The sequence below is a fragment of the Harpia harpyja genome, chromosome Z (genome assembly GCF_026419915.1).
Source record: "Harpia harpyja isolate bHarHar1 chromosome Z, bHarHar1 primary haplotype, whole genome shotgun sequence".
In the NCBI taxonomy this organism is placed as follows: Eukaryota; Metazoa; Chordata; class Aves; order Accipitriformes; family Accipitridae; genus Harpia; species Harpia harpyja.
Genome location: NC_068969.1, coordinates 90,524,989 through 90,549,198, shown reverse-complemented (window position 1 = coordinate 90,549,198; position 24,210 = coordinate 90,524,989). Strand labels below are relative to the sequence as shown.

The 24,210-nt window shown below is 35.0% G+C and overlaps 1 protein-coding gene across 3 annotated transcripts in view; it reads left to right on the top strand.

Annotated features, from left to right (window-relative positions):
- Window positions 1-24,210, top strand: part of AP3B1 (adaptor related protein complex 3 subunit beta 1) — a 164,506-nt gene that overhangs the window by 91,710 nt on the left and 48,586 nt on the right. For 2 of the 3 annotated variants that reach the window (XM_052775967.1, XM_052775968.1), the window contains exons 16-22: window positions 83-269; window positions 1,226-1,356; window positions 3,546-3,657; window positions 5,024-5,180; window positions 7,932-8,106; window positions 15,280-15,352; window positions 16,192-16,298. In XM_052775967.1, the coding sequence (XP_052631927.1) occupies window positions 83-269; window positions 1,226-1,356; window positions 3,546-3,657; window positions 5,024-5,180; window positions 7,932-8,106; window positions 15,280-15,352; window positions 16,192-16,298 (942 nt within the window). Of the gene's footprint in view, window positions 1-82; window positions 270-1,225; window positions 1,357-3,545; window positions 3,658-5,023; window positions 5,181-7,931; window positions 8,107-15,279; window positions 15,353-16,191; window positions 16,299-21,721; window positions 22,086-24,210 lie in introns of those variants that run through there. The other variant, XM_052775969.1, reaches the window with a different exon arrangement.

Genomic DNA, 24,210 nt, shown 5'->3' with positions numbered 1-24,210 from the left:
TACCTCTTTAAATATGTTTATCCAGAGTTATCAATAATCATAAATAACTTGTATTCTGTTCTTATCCTGTTTTTTTCCACAGACAAAATTGCTTACCCAGTATGTATTAAATCTCGGCAAGTATGATCAAAGCTACGACATCAGAGACCGTACAAGATTTATTAGGCAGCTTATTGTTCCGAATGAGAAGAGTGGAGCTTTAAGCAAATATGCCAAAAAAATATTTCTGGCACAGAAACCTGCCCCATTGCTTGAGTCTCCTTTTAAAGGTATAACTGCCAAAATCATTTGGGAAATGTTCATTGTGTAAAGGAATGTGGCAGCCTGTTCTATTTCAAATATGCTCACAAATTGTGTCACTTAGCAAATACAAATGATTAATATGCAAGGATACTCGCTCTGCTTACTTGCTTTTCAGCAAGCAAGGTTTGCATGGTGCAAACACAGTGCATTTCTGTGATGATAAACCCTGACAAACTGATCCATTTCTATTCATGTGGATTTTAAATTTGATTTAAATAACAGAAGGTGTGTCTTCTGAGGAAAACTATTCTTCAATTTAGGAAAATAGCTCTAGTCTTTTATCTGGACTTTAATAGAAGATTGTTAATGTGAGTATTGCAAACATTTTATGAATCTGAAATAAATTGAATCTCAAAAGATTAGGGTTTTATTATTTTTCTCCAAAGTCATAATTTTCCCTGTGCGTTTTCCCTGTCTTTTTACAAGTAAGAGCCATTGTCTGTCTTCTCAAATTGAAAGGTTATCAGGTTATCTTAATTAAAAATGCTTTGTTATTGTGACGATTTGCAGTTTTAATTTTCATACTTAGTCCCAGTTTTGAAGCTCTAAAAGGAGCTCCATTTTGAAGAAAAACTATTAAAATTCTGGATGTGTTTGTGCCAAGACATGTATATGGATTGTTTAACTGTGCTGTCATTCTTAATATTCACAGTAAAGTAATTTTTAGAGAAGCTACATTTCAGAGCAACACCTCTAAACACACTGACTGATTAGCTTTTTTATTGACCATTATGGGGGAGATTATTGTAATCTATGGACTGAAATCAGTTTTTTGACCTATGAAGAGCTTCCTAGTTTATATTTATTCCATGACATTTGAGGTAATATAATGGCAATTACCTTTAGCCCTGATTAAGATTGCTCTTTGTGGTAGAGCTCATGGTGTTTGTGTATTTCTCCCCTCCCTCCTTTTTTTTAATAGATCGGGATCATTTCCAGCTTGGCACCTTGTCTCACACACTGAACAGCCAAGCCACTGGCTACCTGGAGCTGTCCGACTGGCCAAAGGTGGCGCCTGACCCCTCCGTCCGAAATGTCGACGTAGCCGAGTTGGTACGTCAGCATCATTAGAAGTAACTTTGCTGAAGGCACTTGCCAATATAGAATATTAGCCTAAAATACAAGTATTTAAATACTATCTGTATGCTGTACTGAAAACTGTTGATGCATGTGAACATCCGTGTTGCTTATTTTAGCTTGGAAATGGAACATTTGGAAACCTGCACGATGCTTGCTGTTTTCTTTTCAATGAGAGAAGTGGATGAACTATAGGCCACTTTTGCTTCACTCGTGGATTAAATGGGCTTTTTTCCCCTCCATCTCACTTTTGATTTCATGCCTTTTGTATTTGCTCTGCTGCAGTATGTTAATTGCTGTTAATGACAAGTGTAGCTGTACTGCCGAAGTAGGAGGGGAGCGGAGGTTTATTCATGTACAAATCCCAGTCTAAACAGGAGAAATAGATAATATAAGCAAAAGGCAGTGGCAGGGGGAAAAATTATGTATGTTTCAAAGTGTAACATTTGCAAGAGACCAGGGTTTACATTTCAGATCATCTGGAGAGAATTAGGAAAGTTCATAATAGGAAAATGTCATCTATTAGTGCACTAGTCATTTGTTAACATTACAGGGCTGATCTACTACTACCAATAGCTTTTTCTTACTGAATTGTAAACTCTGAGGCAAAGTCATGTTCTGGTACCAGAGTCCTACTAAATGTCAGTGAAAGCTATTGAACAGTAACAGAAATATAAATGTGTTGGAATAGAGCATGCTGATGGTGCTCCTGAAGGTATGTTGTTGTAACAGGTATACCCAGAAAAGCACATGGTCCTTGTCATAAGCCAACTTCTACAGTAAATCGCACATAAAATAATTTGCATATAAGATGTTAGTCATAGAAAAGCTAGAGAAAATTCTAAAAAATAGGTATGACTTGCAGAAGCCAGTGAACTGCAATGTGGTAGAACAAGCATTTCTCCTTAGTACTTTAATATTACTTGTCTACCTTCTTATATACATTTCAGGAAAAGAGGTATTTGTGTACAAACTTCTGAAAGCTTTTATGGGGAGAATCTGAAGGCAGCCAGCTCAAGCAGGGGATTATAAATGATAGGGTTGGCACGAAAGAATGTGCAGAGGTGCCTTTGTCCATAAAAACAAAAAGTATTGCAGGAAATTGATCAAATGGAGTAACATCCATCTACCACATAATAGAAAACATCTCCCTCCATCCATTTAAACCTTCAAAACAAACATGAAAATCTTTTCCCCATGTTTTTTTGCAAGTGTTTTCTTTGGAGAGTGTCTCATTGTCATTAATTTTGTGGTTTCTCTAACACTGCATGTGCCTAGGCAATGTATGTGAGTGAAGCTGAGTTGTTAAGCTGCAATCCACAATTAAATAGTTGTTTATATCCAAAAGAATATTGGCTTTTTAAAATACCAGTTGCTGTGTGGAGCATTACAAAGCTTTAGCAGCTTTTGGTGTTTAAGAGTAAGCCACTGTGTCTCTAGAGCTGTACATCATTGCAGGTCACTGTTAGAGCTCTTTCAAAAGTTAGTCTTATTCCAGGTCAGAGCAGTCACTGAGGCAGACCTGTATCACTCTGTTGATATAGTTGTTTGCCTATTTGCTTTTTTTCCTGGCCTGAGTTTTTCTTCTGCTTCTCTAGTAGTATAGGGGGATATTGAAAGAAAAAGAAGTCTGGCCGAAGTATTGCCACGTTCTGGTATTGTCTTCATGGTAAGAATTACTGTTATTTGGACAACTGCAAAGGAAGTGAAATATAATTCCTCTGTGGCTGCTGGAACTTCTGTGTCTATTGGGTCCACATCTGTTTTCCCCTTAAAACTTGGGATGATAAAGATGGTGACTAGTCATATTTACCCTTCATTCTAGTCATAGGCTAAACTCAGCTGGATCTAGAGATAAAACTCTCAGACTTCAAGTTCTTTTGGTATAGGAATTTATTTATGGTTACTGATGCTTTTAATCTGCCTTAGTAAATCTTTTTCTAAGCTCTCTAATAGACATTTCTCACCTTCTATAGGTATGTACAAAACTTTTAGTTCTCCTAATTGTGTAAAGTAAGAGTTTAACAGTTTCTCTTGACTTGCTTAGAGGATTTATTTAGAAACTGCTTAATACTACTACTGCGAATGTTTTTCTTTGCCCTGTTGTGTGTATATTTTTGTATCGCTGGTTGTAAAAGTAAACTTCAGCTGAAATTTATTTACAGGCAAAGGAATGGACTGGAATTCTAGGTAAGACAAAGAAAGAGAAACCTACTGAAAAGTTCTACTCTGAATCAGAAGAGGAGGAAGATGAGTCTAGCAGTACCAGTGCGTCAGGTAGGTGTTTGGAAGGCAACTTGCATCTCTGCTGCCTGAAGAACTGTATCTTCAGAACACTACTTAAAAAGAATCAGAAAAAATTTCAAAAAAAGCCAGAGCTATGTATAAAATCAGGAAACTGGGGGGGGGGGGGGGGGGGCGGAATTTTACATTAACTGTAGCTGTGCAATAACAGCTATTTTTACAGATACGGCTTGTGTGTTCATTCAGTGGGTTAGACTTTGCTTTGTTTCCCAATTTAAAAAGCTGGCATGCTATTTTTATCTTGCTTTGAGTCTAGTAAGGATAGTGAGAGTTTGTAACTCCAGTTAAAACTAAAGGCACCTAACTTTTTGCGGGAAGAGTGCCTGTGTGCTTGGTTGTTGGGAGCCATAAGTCTTGAAGGTTTTTTGGAATTTGTTGTTGATGAAGTACCATTTTGATAGCATGTGCTGTTGTGTTGATAAACAGCCAAACTTGTTTAACTGTGTAGTCTTTCATGGGGTTTATTCAGTAAATTGTGTTATAGTATTGCTCTCAAGTTTTACACTACGTTTTCTATTTATTATAATGGGGGTGGTGATGGAGAAGATAACTGACAGCTGCCTGTCAAGTTCAGTGAGCAAAGATTCTTTTGACCAGTCTCCCACTTAATGCCAGATAGGCAGTTCCCCAAGACAGCCATTTCAGTAGATGTTAATATAGTTGATGTAGTGAAGAACATCATTCTCCCAGGTCCAGACTTTAGACACACAAGATGTTTAGCATTAGAGACTTGAAAGAATTATCAGCATCTAGTTGAGTGGAAGAGGGGCACCTTAAAATCTGAATATGGAGTTTCTTCCCTCTCATTCCTAAACTGAGGAAAGATGCAAAAGAAGTGCTTAAGAATTGTATCACTGAAATTAATGATCTCTGAAGCAAGAGAAGAATATATTCACTTCAGATATTTAAATATTTGGTAACTATATGATTATTTAGAGGATGAATAATTTGTTTAAATCAGTGATTAAATCATCATCACTATCAGTATTCAAGAACAGATTATCTAATTAAGCAATTGGTTGAAAAGATAATCTTGCAGTTAAGTGGATGTATAGATTAGAGAATTTGAGGTCATCTCCAACTCCTGATAGGGTTATGTAATTTTGAAGAATCCACATGCAATTAATTTATTATTGGGTTTCCAATTTGATAAAGTATAATACTTTAGGCTGAAGAGGACAGGTCTTTAACCAACAAAAATTTGTAAACATTAGGGGAAAGTGATTTTCTTGCCTGCTTTTCACACAGGGTAGATAATGCTAAAGCTTTCAATTGGATCTTAAAATACTAATTATGTAAGATATTTAGAAAAAAATTGTAAGAGTTGTTTTTACTTCAGAGAGCGAGTCTGGCAGTGAAAGTGAGAAGGAAGATAAGGAGGAAGGCAGCAGTGATGACAGTAGTGGGAGTTCCTCTTCCAGTGAAGAATCAAGTGATAGTGAATCAGAAAGCAAAGAAAGTACTGCAAAGAAAATATCTAGAGCTGCTGCTGAAAGGTAGGTATACATTTGTATGGTTTTAATTTTCTGTGATACTAGCTGATAAAGCAGTCTCCCTGTGAACAGTCTGCTAAGCCTTTAATTAGCTTTTGGGGGAGCTGTATTGGTCAAGGAGTGATGTCTCCTGTTTCAGTGTATGCCAGTAATACTCAGTGTATGAACTGGGTTCATATTTTCATTAATCAGACTAGTCTTATGTTTAGAATTAATTTCTGACTTCAGTAAAATCTTGGGTGGCTTTTTGAAAATTGGTGTAACCTTGGGAGGCTGAATAAGTGATCAAACAGTTGTGTGAAACACTTAATTACCTTTTGCAGCAATTTTGCTGAGAGCTAAAATTAAGTCCTTCAACACTTTGCCATTATGTAACTAAGACAATTGATTTTTCTAAATACTGTTATATTAAAAAGATTATGATCCAAATATTAGAGGCAAGGGCTGTGAAGGGAAACGGTCATAAGATATTTAAGTGTTAGCGCTTTTTAAGATTGCCCATTATCAACAGCATTATCATGTATTAAAGTATCATTAAAATTTTGAGTAATTGGGCTAATACCTTGGATTGTATGAATCTGTTTCTTCCACTGCTGTCAGCAAGTGGCCTCTGCAGACATGATCACCCTTTACTCTGTAGTCTGCTGCCAGCTCACTTGATGAGTTTGCAGCTCAGCTCAGTCGTGGCTGACAGCGCTGATTGGGGCGCAGTACACACTCTGCTCCTTTTATTACAGACAGTAATTAAAGCAGCTCGCCTTGCCACTTCCATAACAAACACAGCATAATGCCCTAATTATGACTTTATTAATTTAAGTCAAGATTTAATGATTTTAAAAGTGATTTATATTGTTTTTCCTGTTCAGAACAAATGAAATCTGTAGGTTAAATTAATACAGGCTTTTCATCATCGCGAAGTTAAAAAGCTAGTTACCAGTAAATTCTTTTCATTAGAATAACATCTGAAATTTTAAGCAGTAAGGTAAACAATGATTACACATCAAAACTGGCTGATGTATGGTAAAGTAACATTTTTAATCTTCAAATTGAGTTTTAAAGATAAGCTAAAGATAAATTGTTGAAAAACAACTTCATTTATATAATGGGTTCACAATAACTTATTTCTTGATGCAACTACAGCTTCTGTTCAATGGCAATGAAGGAAATGTATATAATTTTGTCAGTACCTGTGTTATACATCACGAAGAAGAAACCTTAAACAGTATATGCTAGTGAATTTTCATGTTTAGCTCGTTGACCTCAAACAAGTTTTTAAATGTCATATTGAAATGTTATTTTGATAGTACCTATTTTTTCACCATAATTTTAACAATCAGATATGCTACATTAGACTTTTTGTGAAGTGTAGTCTTGTTTCACGTTTAGCTTTGCAAGCTTCAGGTTTGCTGCTTTCAGAAAAAAATGCTTTTGACTAAAATTTGGGGAGTTGATTTCAACTTCAGTTACATGGGTAGGCATTATTAGCATGGCTTAAATGTTAATATTGATTTTTAATAATGTTGATTAAATTTGATTTAGGCAATTCAGTCCTGGGAAATTCTTGGGAGGAGGAAGGCATTGCCCTAACTATTTTCCTTTCTGCCACATTAGATTGTTCAATTCCCCTTCTTTGTACTTTTCCCTTCTAAAAACATTGCTATCTCAAACAGGAATGCAGAGTAGTACATTCTTTTGTACTTCTCCTAAAGCTAAGGAAAAATGTGTAACAACTTTAAATTAAGTCCAAAGGGACTCTCAAGTTGAGTGGTCTGGATTTGTTTAATTATTGTTGACCTTGTTACTCTTCAAGTACTTTAGTAACCAATTTATTGTCTTGGGGAGGAAGCTGAATCAGGTGGTGTATGAAACACCTGATTTGGAAGTATAAAATGGTTGCTTGCAGATCCAAGAACAGAGGGGGTTTTTTCTATATGCAATACTAATTTATCTGCTCCATGATAACTATTAGAAAACAGTTTTCATTTCCTGCGATATTTCTAGATAGTAACTACCCTTGAGACAAAAGGGTAATCTACTAATTGGTAGTTATAGTATTATTAGAAGCAAACAAGGCAAATTTTAATAATATTCAGTAGCTGTTAGCACAGAGCAACATAATCCAACGTTGCCAGGGTGAACTGAACTTTACTGTGTGAAGAATAGTGTCTCTGAAGTCCATCAGATGTAAGGTACTCAGTATGACCAAAGGTAGTCAGAATGTAATAGCTCTTCTGTATAAACTCTTTAATGGGTTGAAAAATGTATAGATATTATAGGTCTTATTTCTAGGTAGTTTGATTTAGAAGAATTAACAAAAGAATAAATTCAATGCATTGATTTTTTTTTTTAAAGCAATATTACTTTGCAAAAACATCTTAAAACCCATCAGGATTCTGTTAATCATAGGTGGAATAGTCTGAAAGTTTCTTTATACAAAAGGGCATCTGCACTTCTTTCTGAAATGTCACAAGCTTGATGCATGGAAATAATGTTTTTAATATTTAATAAGTTCACATTTTTGTTTAGCTGTTTCGCTGGTTTAGATTATATGTGGTGATTTATTGTGTAATGTGATAGAACAATTTTGTGTACCCTTAAATGACTACTTCTGCCATCTTAGATGAGTTTTTATCATGAAGAAACACTGACTTGAAACTCATCTAATAAAACTTTGAAATGTTATTGTAGGATATTGCCTAAGCAGATTCCTTTGGTGGTTTTACACATCTCTTAAATTTTTTTTTCAATATGTAGTGATTCAGAGGACATTATAAAGAAAGCGAAGGGGATCTCCAGAAAGAGAAGCCCATCAAATTCCTCTGATACAGAGTCTGCTTCATCAGAAGAAAATTCTTCAGACTCCGAGGCAGAATCAGACTCTAAAAGTGACTCTGAGTCTGGAAAATCTAGAAATGCTACCTCTAGTAAGGTAAAAGATGTTTTTAAAAAAACCCTATAAAATATGAAAAGATGCATCTAACCATCTCTACGCGTTTCTTTCTGCAGGAATGGAGATGGGTAGTGGTTTTATGGATATCTAAAAAACAGAATTTCTGAAAAAACTTTTGAACTTCCATAAAAAGACCGATCCCAAAGCAGTTTGATAGTTTAAGCAAGTAAGAATGTTTTATAACGAAAAGCATATTTTGGTTTTAATTCTGTTATATTTTAACTCCAGATAGATGAAAAATAATAGAATCTAATTATTTTTGTAGATTACTGTTGAACTGATGAAAGCATAGTACATGGGTAGTTCACAAAAATAGTATCCTGATTTGGGTTGATTATTATATTAAAATGGGATCTTAAAGCATAGCTACTACAGGACCTGGGTCTGACATGAAACAAAACCAAGAAACAAATGTTAGTACATTGTTTCTTAAGAGTTTGAAGACATTCTAGTAGAACGACTAGCTTTGTTTAAAATTGAGAATAGTGCAGTTAATGCATCTACACTTGAGGCGTATGCATAGATTATTAGAATTAATATTCTTAAGAGTGATCAACTTTTTATTGCCCTCTGTGTTTGATAGGAATAAAGCTTGTAAAGGGTTCCACTACTTCAAATTGTATTAGCTTGCTTACAACATTTATGAAGTAGCAAACTTTCAAATACATCTTTTCTAAATTGGATTCAGAAATGTGTAAAGATGCAAAAGTGTTCAAGAGAGCCATTCATGTGTCAGCTAAGTTTTAATTGCTTACCTTGGTGAAGAAAAAGAGGTTAAAAATTCATTATACTCAAGCTAGCATTATAGAGCTAAAGCTAATAGCATGAATTGGTTTCTGTTTACCTACCTTTCATTTAAAAAACCAAATAGATGAGGAACTTTATGCTAAATCTGTTAAGGTAGAAGAGTAAAAGAATTTCTGAGAGTTATTTTTCTCTTATCAAATAGTTCCTGTGCATTTCTTTCTATGTATTTTATTAAAAAATTGAAGGGTAGAATTGTAGTTCAGAAGTTTCCATTTTAATACTGATACGTGTTTTTGAAAATTAAGTGATGCTCTGATGCATTTTAAATTAAGCCCAGACATTTCAGTCAGGACTCCTGTATAGATTGCTGAACAGTCAAACCAGACATTGTTGCATTTAATGCAATTGTGGAAGCTGGTGGACAGGTGTGTTTTGAACAGTTAACAGGGAAGACTGTAACTTTTGTAAGCTGTTTCAGTGTGTGTTTCCTTTAATTGTGGAGGTAAGACTCTCTATTTCTTTAAATCTTGAACTTATGTTGTACATGGTCTTTGTTTTGTAACTTTATAGGTCTACCTAGGAACTCTGAGTTGTAACCTTGACTTCTAGTCTATTCCCTTCTACCAAGTAGAACAAAAGATGAAATGAGACTGTAGCATTTGAGAAGTGGAGGTGTGTTTCCATGGTTTGATCATTGTTTCCTGCCCAAATACCACACTGGATAGCACACCTGTGTCACAGTTTTTTCTAGTAGAGAAGCCAAACTGGATCTTGCCAAAAAAATGGTAGGACAACAAATGTAACATAAATCCTCTCAGAATAAACTCCTTTGACGCTAGATGGGACATGAATTAAATCTAACAGTTTGCAGCTTCTCATATTGGCACAATATTTTTTCACCATAAAGTAATAGCTACTCTTACCTGCTTAGTTCTGAGCAGCCACTGCAAAACCATATTCAAACAATAGTGTCTTCTCTCTGCTGCATTTGTCCATTTTTTCCCAGGATATCAGTGCCATTGTTCATGATTTCTTTCACTACAGTTACATAAACTGTTCTGGTTCTTTCACAAGTATGTAAGGGCTACTAGCGTAAAGCAGCTTTTTCTATTTTAAAATGACAGTCAAGAATGTGTGAAGTCAAATATACTGAATAATATAAGAACCGGAATGTCCAAGAAGCTTGGGATTGTTTTGTTGAAGTCAATGGAAAATTGTCAAGCCCTTGGTTTTTAAGAGAAGAGAAGGAACATTGCAGTAGTCCTGAAGTCTTACTTGATTAAGAAGTGCCTAAAAAGAAGTGTGTTAGGAACAAAAAGTATTTATAAGCAATTGACAGAAGACTTGATCAGAGTCAAAGGGTAGAACTGAAAAATTGCAAAGCTTTTAAACATCACAAAAAATATTAAAACAAATAGCAATGGGTTTATGTGCATGGCAGCAAAAAAAGAAGCAAGGGAATTATTGAAAACATAGCGTAGAGCTCACTAGGCAAAAGCTAAATGTCTATGTTCCTTAAATTCTTTTTCACTAAGAAATTAGCACCTTTACTGTAAGGGCAATAAGCTATGACTGATGGAACACTAAACAGCAATGGTCATATATGAAGGCGGCAGGGGGGAAGTTAATTTAACACTGTTGAACATAGAGGACTGTTTCAGTGTACTATATTAATCTCTAGGACCATGAAGTTAGTTTCCATTTAAGCCATGTTGGATGCCTGCATTTATACTAGAGGTATTTCTGATACTTGGTTATATTCAGAAGCATAATTGGATGGAAGGAGCAGGGAGCGAGAATAATGTATTTTATGCTAACTAGCTTAACAGATTTTTTGGAGAGAGCCATGTTTTGAGCCCTGTGATGATAGATGAAGCTAGCTGATGATAACCTAGATAAGACCTTCCAAGCTGGAAAGAAAACCAATTATTAACAAACTTTCAAGAACATTATAGATAAAGTCTTGTATAGAGCCCTTGTGTCCAGGTACATTTTACAAGAACCACCCATGTTTATTTTATTTCCAGGAAAATCTTGGAATTTTTCTGCTTCCTTCCTGACTTTTTGTCAGGCCACACAGGAAGCAGACCACTTCAGCCAGGCTCTCAGAAATGCATGTTTTTCTTCTGATAGATCTTTATTGGAAAAGCCTTTTCTTATATTATTCTGCTCCAGGGTGTTCTTAATTTGGTCAGTGTATATGGGGAGATGATTCATTAGGTTTTCCTTTCCTTTTAAATAAAACTGAAAAGATTTTCTGAAATATATATTGATAAGAGGAGTAGTTGGTAGGCCTTATTTCTATAGTTTCTCAGTTTGCCACACATTATGAACTATGTTACATAGCTGATGTTTTGGGTGGTGTTTACCATTCTCTATGTTTTGTTGGGTGCCATTGCCATGTTCAGCAGAATTTTCATAATAAAAATGGTTCGATTACACTCACATGGGGGCTTAATTTGTGCATACATCCATGCATTTACTAACATTAAAATAGGTTACAAAAACTTCAGATTATTTTTCCTGAATATATTATTAATGCTTTCATATTTTTTCTCTTGAAGAATCATTTTGAAAAAGCTGTTGTGCTCACTGTAATTGAGCTGCAGTGAATAGAAAAGTCACTCTCTTGTACTGCAGTGTTTTATATCATTTTGAAATATGGATAGTTTGAGGTGTTCAGATACATGTTGTACTGTAAACGTAAATACAATATAGCTAAAATGCCGATTTGAGGATGATGCATGTATAAGAAGGTGTCTACAGTGGGATTTTAAAATCAGCTACTGTTGAGCTCCTTATACAAGTATAATACAGTCACTCAGCTGTTAAAAACCTGATCCACTATTTAAAAAATATACAAAAACAAATTGTCTATCTTTCTGCCTGATCTCTTTTCAAGTGCTAACACAATGGAAACAGTGGGTGATCTGTCAATGCATTTGGATTGTCAATGATGGTTTTGTATAAATATTGGGAGGATAAGAAATAAAATTCGCACAGCAAAATATGATTTCATCTGCCTTTTCTCTGCAGCTCCATGGCTCATGCTGCGGTGTGAAATTCTCATTTTACACACTTTGCAGGCGGAGCACATGAATTATGCATTGAGCAAGAGAAATCTCCTGCTTCAAGTCCTATATGCATTTACCAGGTTCTATCTCTATTACCAAGATGAATTGCAAATGGAGAAATGTTTGATGGAATATAGCTTAACTTCTTTGTTTAGTATTCTGCTTTTCCCATAGTGGGCTCTCTTGGTAGAAAACTGTTTGGGTTATATTGTAGACTTAGTTTTAAGAAAAAAGATGAAAAATTATTTTACAAGGAAATGCTAGACATGTCAGAGCCTTTTTTTTTTTTTGTCTTGATTTGGAATGCAAAGCTTCTTTCATTCAATAGAAATATCTGTTGGTAGTGTTTGTTGCAGTCATTGGCTATTTATTATTCCTAGAAAGCCAATCAATTTTCTTTTCTTGGAAAAACCAAATTAAAAAATAACCATGTTCGTAAGAGGCAAGACCCAGGTAAATAGATTTCTTTGGTGTTTCGTACAGAATTGCACACAATTAATATATATGCCTATATAGAGAAATATACGTAGAAGTATGAAAATATTTGTGTGTTTATGTGTATATATAGCATGCATACACGCACATACAAGTAGCTCAGTATTTACTTAAGCTTGACACACTTGACTGAAGTAGAAAATCAGACGTGATCATACTTTAACATTAGCTTTATCTTGATTTAGTTAGCTTCTGATTTTACGTCTCCCAAGTGGTAGGGTTTGGGGGGGCGTTGTGTGTATGTTATGGGTTCTGGTTTTTTGGTTTTGGTTGGGTTTTTTTTCAGTAAACTGATGTACTTAAGTACAGTATTCTGATGAAGTGTGCAGTAGAATTTTTTCTTACCATGCATTACCTTGATGTAATGATTCTGTACTTTTGCCTTATATTAGGACCATTTTATTTTATTTTGAAGTATAAGAAATAAATTCTCTTGAAGGATTTTTTCCCCATTTTTAAAGATGAATTAGGTAGTAGATTCAAAATAATATCAGTGCAAAAATACATTTTATCTTATAAATTACATATCAAGCTTTGTGATAGGTACTTAGTAACTACTTTAGATTGGCAAAATAAATAACAGAAAAAACAAACTGAGGCATACTATTGGTGTTATTTGTGACATAGGATGTCCTATCTAATTGTCTTCAGTAAACAGATTAACAGTAAGAGGATTTCTTGGCTGTGATTCCTAATTTTTTTAAACATCTTGACTTACCAATGCTGCCATTGGCAGAACTGAAGCATATTCAAAATTCTTATCCTTGTGCTATAGCCTCTCATGTGGGTGAGCCACTTTTTATAGACTTTAATTGGCTGCATAATAAAAGGGAATGGAGAAATCCCATCTCTACTGGAATAATTAGCAAATATAGAACTCCAGCTAAAAATAACCTTTGAACCTTAATCATAGTTGAAGATAGAGCTGTATCTTACGAATAAGTGGGGGTAGGGAGTGAAAGAGTTTGAAAGTTGAGATTTATATTTTTTTTAAATACATTTGCATTTTTTAACCATGTTCTCTTTTAGTATGTTCTGGTGTCCGAACAGTTTGTAGTTTAGCAAAAAGTTGTGATACATAGTTTATAGTAAAAGTGATGCAGATAACAGCTAAACCCCTGATTCAGGGCTAAATATTCACTAAATGGTGCTATAAAGAGACTTGGAATTCATTAGAAGAATTTTCATGAAATTGTTTCTTTGACACTTCATAGACGAGTAATTCAAGTAGAACCTGTAGCTTATGAAGTATACTATTTACCCTTATTTCACAGATTTAAAAGAAAAAAAAAATAGCCAAAAGAAGCTTAATGACTTGCCAATAATCACACTGAAAGAGAAATGAAGTCTGGTTAGTTGTGACCAGAATGGAACTCAAGAGAGTGGGTTCTGCAGCAGAGTCTCTCACTTAATTCTGGACAAGACATACAAGGAATGAAATAACATTAGCGCCATTTTAAAGATATTTTGTAGCATTTCCTTTGTCCAGAGGAGTTTTGTGTTTCAGATAAATCAGTGATAGTAGAACACTCAATTACCATAGTGATAAGGACCATTGAAGTACGTTGATTTAAAAATAATTTTTAAAATAGTGGCTTCCATTCTCTGTCCACAAGATTCTTTTCCTCCCAGAATATCTAAAGCACATCTGTAATGATCACATAAGTGACTACTGTCTATTTGAGCCATGGGTTTGTTGGAAGAAAATGATGAACAATGTCACTTTGGCTGAGGTCAAGCCTGATGGTCATTAACATCAACAGCTTCAAATAGTGAGAACGTAGCTAGTTTCTTCCATGTTCTTTGGAGGGAACCATGGAATTTCTCCCAAAATTGGAAAAAAATAGGCACGGCATTATTGTTAGTTTGCAACTGACCATGAGGCTGAGAGACTAGAAGAAAGGAAATGCACCTTTAGAAAAGAGGGGTCATTCTATTCTGTGGTGATAGTCAAAGAAAGTGATTCTAGCTGCTGAGTTTGTGAAAGGACTCCAAGCTCCTGTAGGAATTTGTATCCTGAGTGCCTGAAGAGACTGTGACAGCTTGCAAGAAATGCTCAAGAAATGGAAGCCCAGTTGGGCATATGGAGTTTTACTGATTTATTTAGACCTGTTCATTAATTAAAAAGGTAAAAGAATAATATATATATGTATTTGGCTGTCATGTGCTGTTGAAGAGGAAAGTGGTAAACTAGAAGGTTCACAGGAGTGTGACTCCTGGAAAGACTATGTTTAAATTACTTGCAATACCTTGGGTAGTGAGCAATATCTTAAGGTCTAAAGGCAGTTGACAAATTCTCTGAAAAAATGACAAAGCCTTCTGTCCATTGAGTAAGCCAGAGAGAGCAGAGGCAGGAGTTCTTCAGCCAATCCAGACAAAGGATGCTTAAGGGTGGGTAGGAATAGCATGATGACAAACTCCTAGATAAGTGCAAATAACACTACTTTCTTATTGAATGGATTTTTTCCTGTTTTTCATATGGAAACAGAAATGTTAGTACCCAAGTCTTTTCTCGTCAAAAAAAATGCTTCTATATCTATTCTAATGGTCTCAACAGAAGTGTCTGATCTGTCACCAAAAGTTTTCAAAAGTAGCAACTATTATTAATATTAAATGAAAACATGGGCTTCAGAGGCGTAAATGTAACTTAAATGTGGAGTTTAAGTTCAGCTTACCTGTACAAAGAAATCTTTCTCATTAGGTGAATTGTCTGAATGCTGAGCCCTGAAAATGAGTACATTTTTCTTTTACAGCAGAGAAAATCCACTTTGTTTTATAAAAGTATTAAAGACTTTTCTGATATGGTAAAAGATGAAATATTCATGTATTTTGACAGAAAGAAGAAAAAACAGTACAAGATAGAAAAGCTCCAAATAAACAAGACGTGTTTCTCTTAGATTTAGATGATTGTAAGTATCTTGATTAAAACCTCATTTTTCCCATGGCATAAATTCAATTCAGTTTAATTCAATGAATTTTAAATGTCTGAAACATTGGTTCTGCTCATTTATCGTACCAGCTTCCTGACAACAACAAAAAAATTGCTTAGACTATCAACTTATTTTTAAGCATAATTATTACAATACGTGATTTTGTTTGTTTTAGAACTGAGAAATAGTTTTGAAATTTAGAATGTATTGGTATGTAAAACATTCATTTTGAGAATTTTTTCATGTCTGGACTTGTTTTCTCTTAAAGTGGGCTTATTTTCTCAGGTGCCAATGGATGTAACTTGTACAACATCTGTGCAACCTATGAACCAATTGTTGTATTACAATAAGATACTAAAAATCACAATTTTGAAGAACAGATTAAAATGTAATCTTGGAAGGGTGCGGCAGAGCTGGCACTGGTTTTTGGCTATGCTTTGTAGTGCTGTTCTTCAAGTTTACTTCTAAGGTGCAACACATGTCAGAATTGCATTAATATTTAGTTTGCACAATACTTGTAAATGAAAATGTGTTGCATAATATGGATCAGACTGAAGGATAAAATAGAGGAAAAAATGGGAAAGGGGGACAAAATATTTTTAATGTAAATAACGTGGTCTATACATATATCAGTTTTATTTATATTTTCATTGTTTATTTTTAGTACTGGGGCTACATGTCTGAGAAGATAATCTTTTACTATTAAGAAACATATATAAAAGGATAAAATAATTACTTTTTTACACTTAATGAAAATAGCTCATTGTCCTTCCCAGTGCTTTAAATTTTTTAAGAATTTATTTCCTTTTTAATTCTAGTCTGTCCTGTGACAACTCCTGTGGCAGTTCCTCCAGCAGCTGTTTTGTCCCCAGGTTTAACAGCAGACCTAGAGGGATTAAGTCTGTTGAGTTCCTCAGTCATTGATGTAAGTAGCCTTTAAAAAGTGTGTGTGTGTGATGTCTTAATTTAAGCATTTCATATGTTTTTGAGGCAGTCATTAAAGTGATTTTTTTTAAGTACTTTCACCTATAAAGGTCTTGTATAAAAATCTGGTTTACATGCCAGTCTGCAGCTTTTTTTGATCTGTAATAATTACATTCTGAAATGTGGAGAAAAGTATGAATATTGCATGTCTGAGAAGGATGCTTTCAAGGTTTTTTAACCTCTTTCAATCTGTCTTTTTCTCTGCCTCAGGGAAACTTTAATTCACAAATTAAGTATCCAAACTATACATATCTTTGAAATCATCTAGTTGCTACACTATCAAAAGTAAACTACAAGAAAATCACATACCTGTTAATCCTCAGCCCGTTTGTTTACCGTACATGCCTCCAATTATGACATTTTGCTCCTCATAAGTAATTTTTCATGAGTATACGAATCATAGCCCCTGGGTGCAAATCAAAAGGGTATAGATTTACAATCAGTGGTGTATCAGTATGTGTCATGATTCATTCTGTTAGCGCTTTCAGTTTTGTAGCACTTTCCATTAGGGAATCTCAGAACTATAGGTATAATTAAGGTTGGCAAAGTCATGGGGGTAGAGGGCGGGCATTCCTTTGTTGGGGGAAAGGATAGTAGTTTGTGTTCTTCTTTTTTGGTTGGGGTTTTTTTTTAGTCATTTGGTGTGTCCAATTTAAATTTGCAATTTAATAAGGAATTGCAGCAGTACAGCATAGGATACTTATTGTTGTGAAAGTGGATGGGAGTGACCAGAAAAAATACCAGAGGCACAGGCATTTTTTAGCCTAGCCTTGTTTCTAATGAGGCTGGTGTATAGAACCTACACTGCAACTTTAATAATTGCAGGTAAAGTACTTTGTGCTGGCTTTGGGAGCAATATGTTTGCAAAGTATAAAGGAGCTGCATGAATTATTTGACTCAAGACGTAAAAGATCTTAGCTAATGAATCAGTTTCATGTTTACAGGCTTTAAAATTTGGTGTTGAAAGGGCAGACTATCAGATAATGTGTTGGATAGCCTTATCTAAGAAAATCGTGATGCAATTTAAATTTCAAGCAAAGCAGTAACAATCTGTAGACATGCAGTCACTTTACCTGATGCGTAGTTGTTCACGTCACACAGCCTGAAAATGCCAGAAATTGTCTTCCATGTTATTTTGCAGCGCAGTATGCAGCATTAGGTGGGAAGCCTGAGCTTAACTACAACTGTGGTGTTGTTCCTGTGATTGCAATCCCACAATTGCTTCTTTGCCATCCTTTATGGCTTTGACAGCTCAAAAAACAGACAGTGTTTTCCTGGCTCTGGGTTAGCTTAGGAGTGATTCTGGTGTCTTTGCTTTACTTCAGAATTATCATCTTTGAGGGTAAGTTAAAGATAGCAATCACTAACGTCAGATGCTTGAGAACACCCCCTTTTTGCCAATGTCTTTAGTCCTTTCATCATCTACAGTACAAGAACACATGTTCCACTCCTACATTCATGCTTGCTTTCCTCATGATTGCCACTCTTTGTTTGCTAAGTTGCTTCTCCCCTTTCTTCAGCAGATAGCTGCAATGAAATAGAGGTGTTAGATAGAAACAGCTAGAAGGTGTAGGCTAAACAGCGGAGGAAGTTCTGCATGAAATGGTTGCTTCTGCAAAATGCCTCTTTCTTGCTACTACTGAGTTCCTGGTAAAATATATAGCCAGCAAAGAAGCTGGAACATTTCCCATACTCCCTGCTCTGGAAACAACCCAAATCACGTAAGAACTAATTGTTGCTGTCTGGATAGTGATTACATGTTTTGGGCTGTATTATGTTTTCAGATCTAATCTCAGCTCTCATTGCCGTTGATAATAATTGCAGATCTACCTGCAGTCCTTTAAGTTTTGTGCACCAGGAAGCAACAAAAATTAAATGCTAAGGTTAAAACCTGTTCCTTCAAATTATATCCATATATTGTAAAAAGTCTTGCATGCAAGTAGTTAAATAACTATTGTCACATGTTCAGCACCATCAGGTAATTTTCTAAAAATGAAAATACAAAAACAGCTTTGAAAATTTTATGTGGGGATATCCCTCTTAAAATAGTATTTTGAATTTAATCTGTGATGACTAATTCTAAAAATAAGGAGGATAGTTGTCATACTTCAGAAAACTTTTTCTTCCTTCAATGAGAGAGAAAATGAATTTAACTGTAGGGCACATGCCAAACTAACAGTGAGAAATTAATTTATTACTAGGCAATGGAGAGCATGGAGTAAAAATAGATAAGTACAGTATATGACCCTAATATCAAAGAAATGTAGCAGCCACTTATCTTGGAATATGTCAGGCAGTCTATTATTCAAATCATTCAGCACTGTAATTGGATACAGCTTTTAGAAAACTATAACTCCAAATTCATAGCTGCTGAACATTATAGAAAGCATAAATACACGAATGGTTTTACAGTAATGGTATGAGTCTCTTTAAACCTAAAAAACCAAAATATCCTTGAATAGAAACTGCTGTGCACAACCTGATGCTTGTTCTGTGGCTCATTTATTTTTATGGTTCATGTTTACATATAGCACATTTCCCCCTCATATAAACGCACATATGCATATTATAGTTTGTTCCAGGAAAAACAAAATTCCCAGGTAATTTATGGATAACGTTCTTCCAACTGGATGCAAAACACAGTAAATCCTTGTGCATGCTCCTGCCCTGGTGCATGTAGTCCATCTTCAGGTGGCTCAAACGAACCAGATAACTGAGGTCACCAGAGGCTACTCTGGGGCTTTTCGGGGTGTGCATACAAGAGAAGTCAGACCTAAGTGCTCAGGGAAACTCTGCATTTGGAGTCGATTGGGTTTTAGATGGATACATTTGCAGGCTTGAAAGATACTTGAAGGTGCGGAGCCAATGAAAGATAGAAGGCAAGAGAAAGCTGCAAGCTGTCAGTGTAAAGTGGTTATCTGAAAACACTGGAAATGGGTGTTGTCCCCTGAAGGGAGATTGTAAAGTGAGAGAAGAGGGAACTGAAACCAATGAATGACATAAGGACAGGGAGGGTTCTAACCTGCTGCAGGAAATAATATTTTGAGCAGGAATGGTGAGAGGAGGAAGAGGAGAGCTATGGTATCGGAGAGAAGCCAAAGAGGGGAGTGATCATCTGTTCTTACCCATCACACAGCTGATGAGAAAAAAAGCTAAACCACCTGTTCTTTTCTTATTAGGATTTTAGATGGTAAAAATGTACAAGCAACTGCTCTCCTCTATGTGTAGAGCCCTCAGTATGCTGCATATGGTAATTAACTGGTAAAAATGACATACTTTTAAAAATAAAATTAGTGAGAAGGAAATACTCCTTTGGTAGCAAGAAATTTGTTATGATTCGGAACAGTGTTAGTGCAAGGGAGAACTGACAGCTGGATATGAGCTCTGACGGTAGCAGCAGTTGGATGGGGCAAAAAGTGTGTGGAAGTATAGGCTGAGCTGAGTAGGATTTGAGGGGACAAGATTGTTTCCCCTGCCCCAAACAGATGATAATTTGGGGAAAAATTCAAGGGTGAATATGAGAAGTTCATGATAAAAGCATGTAGCAAAAGAGGGCAAAACTCTTGTTGTAGTGAGGAGGTACTTATAAAAATATTTGATGCAACAATTTAGTGTTGCCATTAATTATCGTGCATATGGAATTATGGTATATTTGTAGAAGTGGTACCACTTTACTTACTAAGGTTTTATTTGGCATGTTCAGTGTATTCTCTTGATAGTAGTTACTACCAATGATATGTTTTTACTGTTTCCTACTACTCGGAGTTCCACAGAAACTGTTTAGGAAGAGAGAAGTAAATCATCTTGGTTTCTGTCTCATGTCTTACAGAACTTTTGACCGAGATTCGCTTTGAGAACTTCTTTAGAGTGGTGATGCATAGAGCAGAAATAATAGCTTTTGACAAAAGTCAAGGTCAGCTGCAGACCTGTCAAACCAGGTGATAAATACATTTAGTTTCAAATTGAGCACACTTACAGAATTTCTTGAGAAACAGTAAACATTAATTCCCTCAATATTCAACTAGAAATATTTTCAGAATAGGAGAACACCTTAAATGGTATTTTAATTTCTAAGTTGTTGAGGTAGTCTTTACAGGGGAAAACTTTCTTATCATCTAGGTTGCTTTGTCCATTTAGGGTGTTTCTGATTCCATTATAGCAAGTGTTAAGACTGACTCTGAAGTATATTCTTTTCCTGTGTGAAGGATCTCTTCTTAGAAGTGCCAGGAACACAAGGATTGCAATAATGGATTATATCATGGCTCTAGTCTGGTATGCAGCTTGCAGGAAAAGTTATCATAAGGTGCTTAAGAATTTGCAAAATCCTGCAGTAGAGAAATGAATAGTAGTTCTTCCAAATAGTTATTGGTGTGCACTCAACTTCATGAGTTTTATTTTTTCAGAGCTTTGGTGGCAGTAATTATTCTATAACTAGACACATTTATTCATATAAGCTCTGAGTTCTTACCTCAGGAATGGCTATATCAGAAGAAACGTTAACTTGTTAAATGTCATCAAAGAGATGTAGTGCAATCACTTGTGATAGCAGCAGTCTGTGTGTGGTGGTTTGACTAGGTTCTTTGTACTCTTCTGCCCCATGTTCACAGAAAGATTTTGACCAGCTACCATTGTTTTTTAAATAACTACGTTTATATTTCTGTAAATATATCCAGTCCCTCTTAGGACGCTTCTAAAATTTTTTGCTCAGACAAAGATGTTTCTTTTAAATTGGTTTTCAATGTTAGCCACATCTCTTCTATCAGATGTTTTTGTGGTTTTGTGTTAGGATAACACAGGCTTATGGTATCCTTGATAATTTTATTATTTTTTATAGTTTACCATTTGCCCTCTTGTTTTTCAGCTTCCTATAAGAATGTCTTATCCTTTTGGTGTCTCATCACAGGAGAGCTTTTTCCTATGCATTAAATGTTTTCACTACACTTCTTCTGAAGCCCACCTATATAGATTGAAATTGGGAAGGTTTGTTGAGGGGGAGGTGAAGGGGGAAGTGTGCCACAAGATATTCTACATGTATCCTATCCCTGTGCGTGCTTATAACTTGTTTGCGTTGTTGACCACACTTGCACACTGACGAGAGATGTTTTTTGAGTTCTGCGTAGTTTTCTCTACAGCCTCGTTTCTTAAGATAGTGCTTTTTCCGTGTGGAACAGTTTAAAGTGTCTGCGTTGTCTCCCATTTCCCCTACTCTGTGTTCTACAACATCTGTAGCTAGTGCAAGGCTTAATTGAAACCACATTTTACAAATATTATATGTTAGTAGGGTGCCTGGGAAGGTTTGTACCTATGAAGCAAGTGAAAAAGCGTAATCTTAAATTTAAGAGCTAAAAAGCAACTTTCTTTTAGTGCCGCCCAAAATTCAGCTATGCAGCTGATCAGGTGTGACTGATGCTTGTGGGAAGGCGGCGTGGTCCAGTGGATACAGAACTGGGTGTTACATATGGAAAATTAATTCTATTTTTGGCTTACTACTGGCTGTGTGATCTGGAGGAAGTAACTTAATCTTTTAGTTTTCCATCTGAAAAATGAGGATAATGATGCTTACTCACCTTGGGAAAGCACTTGGAGATCTACAAATGAATGTAACTGCTCATCAGCAGATATTAACCATTGCCAAGACAGAAGAAGGAATGAAACAAAGACCTCCTGCATGCTTAGTTTTATTTTTCTGTGTTTATATAAATTTGCTGTGTAAGAGGTGTTCTTAAATTGGTAACATAGTATATTGAAAGTGTTAATGTCCTTTCAGAAATTGCTTCCACATACTTTTAAAAATGATAGCTTGAAAGAAAAGAATCCCTGCTATGACACTATTTTTTAAAGTGTCATTTCACCTTTAGTCTTTAATTAGAAATCCATTTATCAATATTTGTGATGTGTATTAGTGTTCAAGCCTTAAAAATACCCATTTTATGTTTATTAAATGCATTAATACTTAACAAGCTCTACACTTAAGAATTACAAAACTTCAACTTCTTTTCTTTTATATAAATCAGAGAATTTAATTTGGAAGTTCAAACATGATCTTTCTTCTGAGTCAGAAACAAGTTTCTAATACAAGACACTGCCCCAAATAATAGTATGACCAGTCTGAGAGGTATATTATATTATTACTATATATAATCTCATTAATTTAGTCGATTACTGTGTGGTTTAGTACTAGATATTCTCCAGATTATGTCTTTTATTTATGCTTTTATATATAATGTATAAATTATACATAAGTTATAAATCATATACAATGTATAATAATGATAAAGATAATGTATAATTAGCAACTTGTGTATTAATTAAATTGTATTCTGAGTAACCAGGTCTTTGATTAACAGTAACACTCCTGATTCAATGCTGGTTTGCTGTTTTGTTATCTTGGAGTGAAAAACATTAAACCAATATTCAAATGTTGCATTTAAAAATAAAAGTGCTAAAATTGCAAAGTAAACTGCAATTACAATATTGAAATCCTATTTATAAAATAGAAATTAAATTGGGAGGGCGGGGGGTGTTATTGCAAAACAGAAGCTCCTTTAGATAAGTTACTGTCAGGAGACCCTTGATCTTTTTTTGCCTTCTGTTAAAAGTCAGTACTGTCCATAAAACTAATCCAACTTTTTTGAGAATGAAATGCTTAGATCTATGAGAGAATTTAAAGTAATGCTTCTTTTTCATTCCAACATGAAAAATACATATATTATGCTCCTTAAAATAGGACTGCTGTAAACAGAGTTGGTGCTAGGTATTTAAAAACAAGCATGTGTAATGCACGATGATGATTCCATAAGTTATTCTTTAAATATGTAGTGTGGTAATGTATGTAAAACAGAGTGTGGCTGTATGTGTGTTATGCTATGTAACTCAGACAGAAGAGAGAGGTAACCTAAGCTGTATTTTTGTTTTATTTTGTAAATAAAACCTACCTCTTAAAAATTTCAACCACATCTTTCTAAGGTAACATTTACCTCCTCACATCTTTAGCATCTATCAGACATGACATGGGACATATTCATTGACCCTAAAAATTTTCATCAGTCTGATGCACTGGAAGGGGGCAGCCCCAGCCAGACAAGAGGCTCATTTCAATTTTAACGGCTGTAATTAAAGGTTAATTCTCTGAGTCAGGATTAACGAGGAAAGTACAAATGATAGGCAAGCAGCTGCCTTTATAATACAGGATTAGAACAATGCAATTACAATAAGAATTAGAAAAAATCAACTTCCTGAAAAGGTTCTGTAATGAATGAACTGCATTTCTCTGTTCTTAATTGTGGTACTTAAAAATGAGGACTCTGTGCAGCACAGTTTGGGTTTTTTTGTTGTAATAACACTTGATCAACAGTGTGTCTAATAAGATGGTATGCCAACTACAATGACAGCAACTGTTATATTGATAAATTTAATACTGTGCTGTACTGAAAATGTTCAGGCTTACTTTTATATTATAATTATATATGCTAGCCACATAGATGACTGCTTTGAACTTTGTGATTGCAGATCTATTTCTGTTACTCTTTTGCAGCTGCTTATTTTAGCCAGTTTCTTTAAACAACCTTAAAATAATATTGAATTTTTAGAAAACATTGAGTTAAAAGTTTCCCTTTACATTATCCTCACTCATTTTATGTGATATTCTTAACATCTGAAAAATAATTTATAAATCAATACATATCAGATACATTCTGACTTTAACATCCTATTGTAACTGTGTGTGTGCTGCAGTTTTGTTAATTGGTATAATTAATGTTTTCACACAGTCCCATCTTGTGCAGTGCCAAGTACATGGGTAGTACATGTATAAATGTAAAAATACAATGCAAAGTTCTGATCACCTCTTCTTA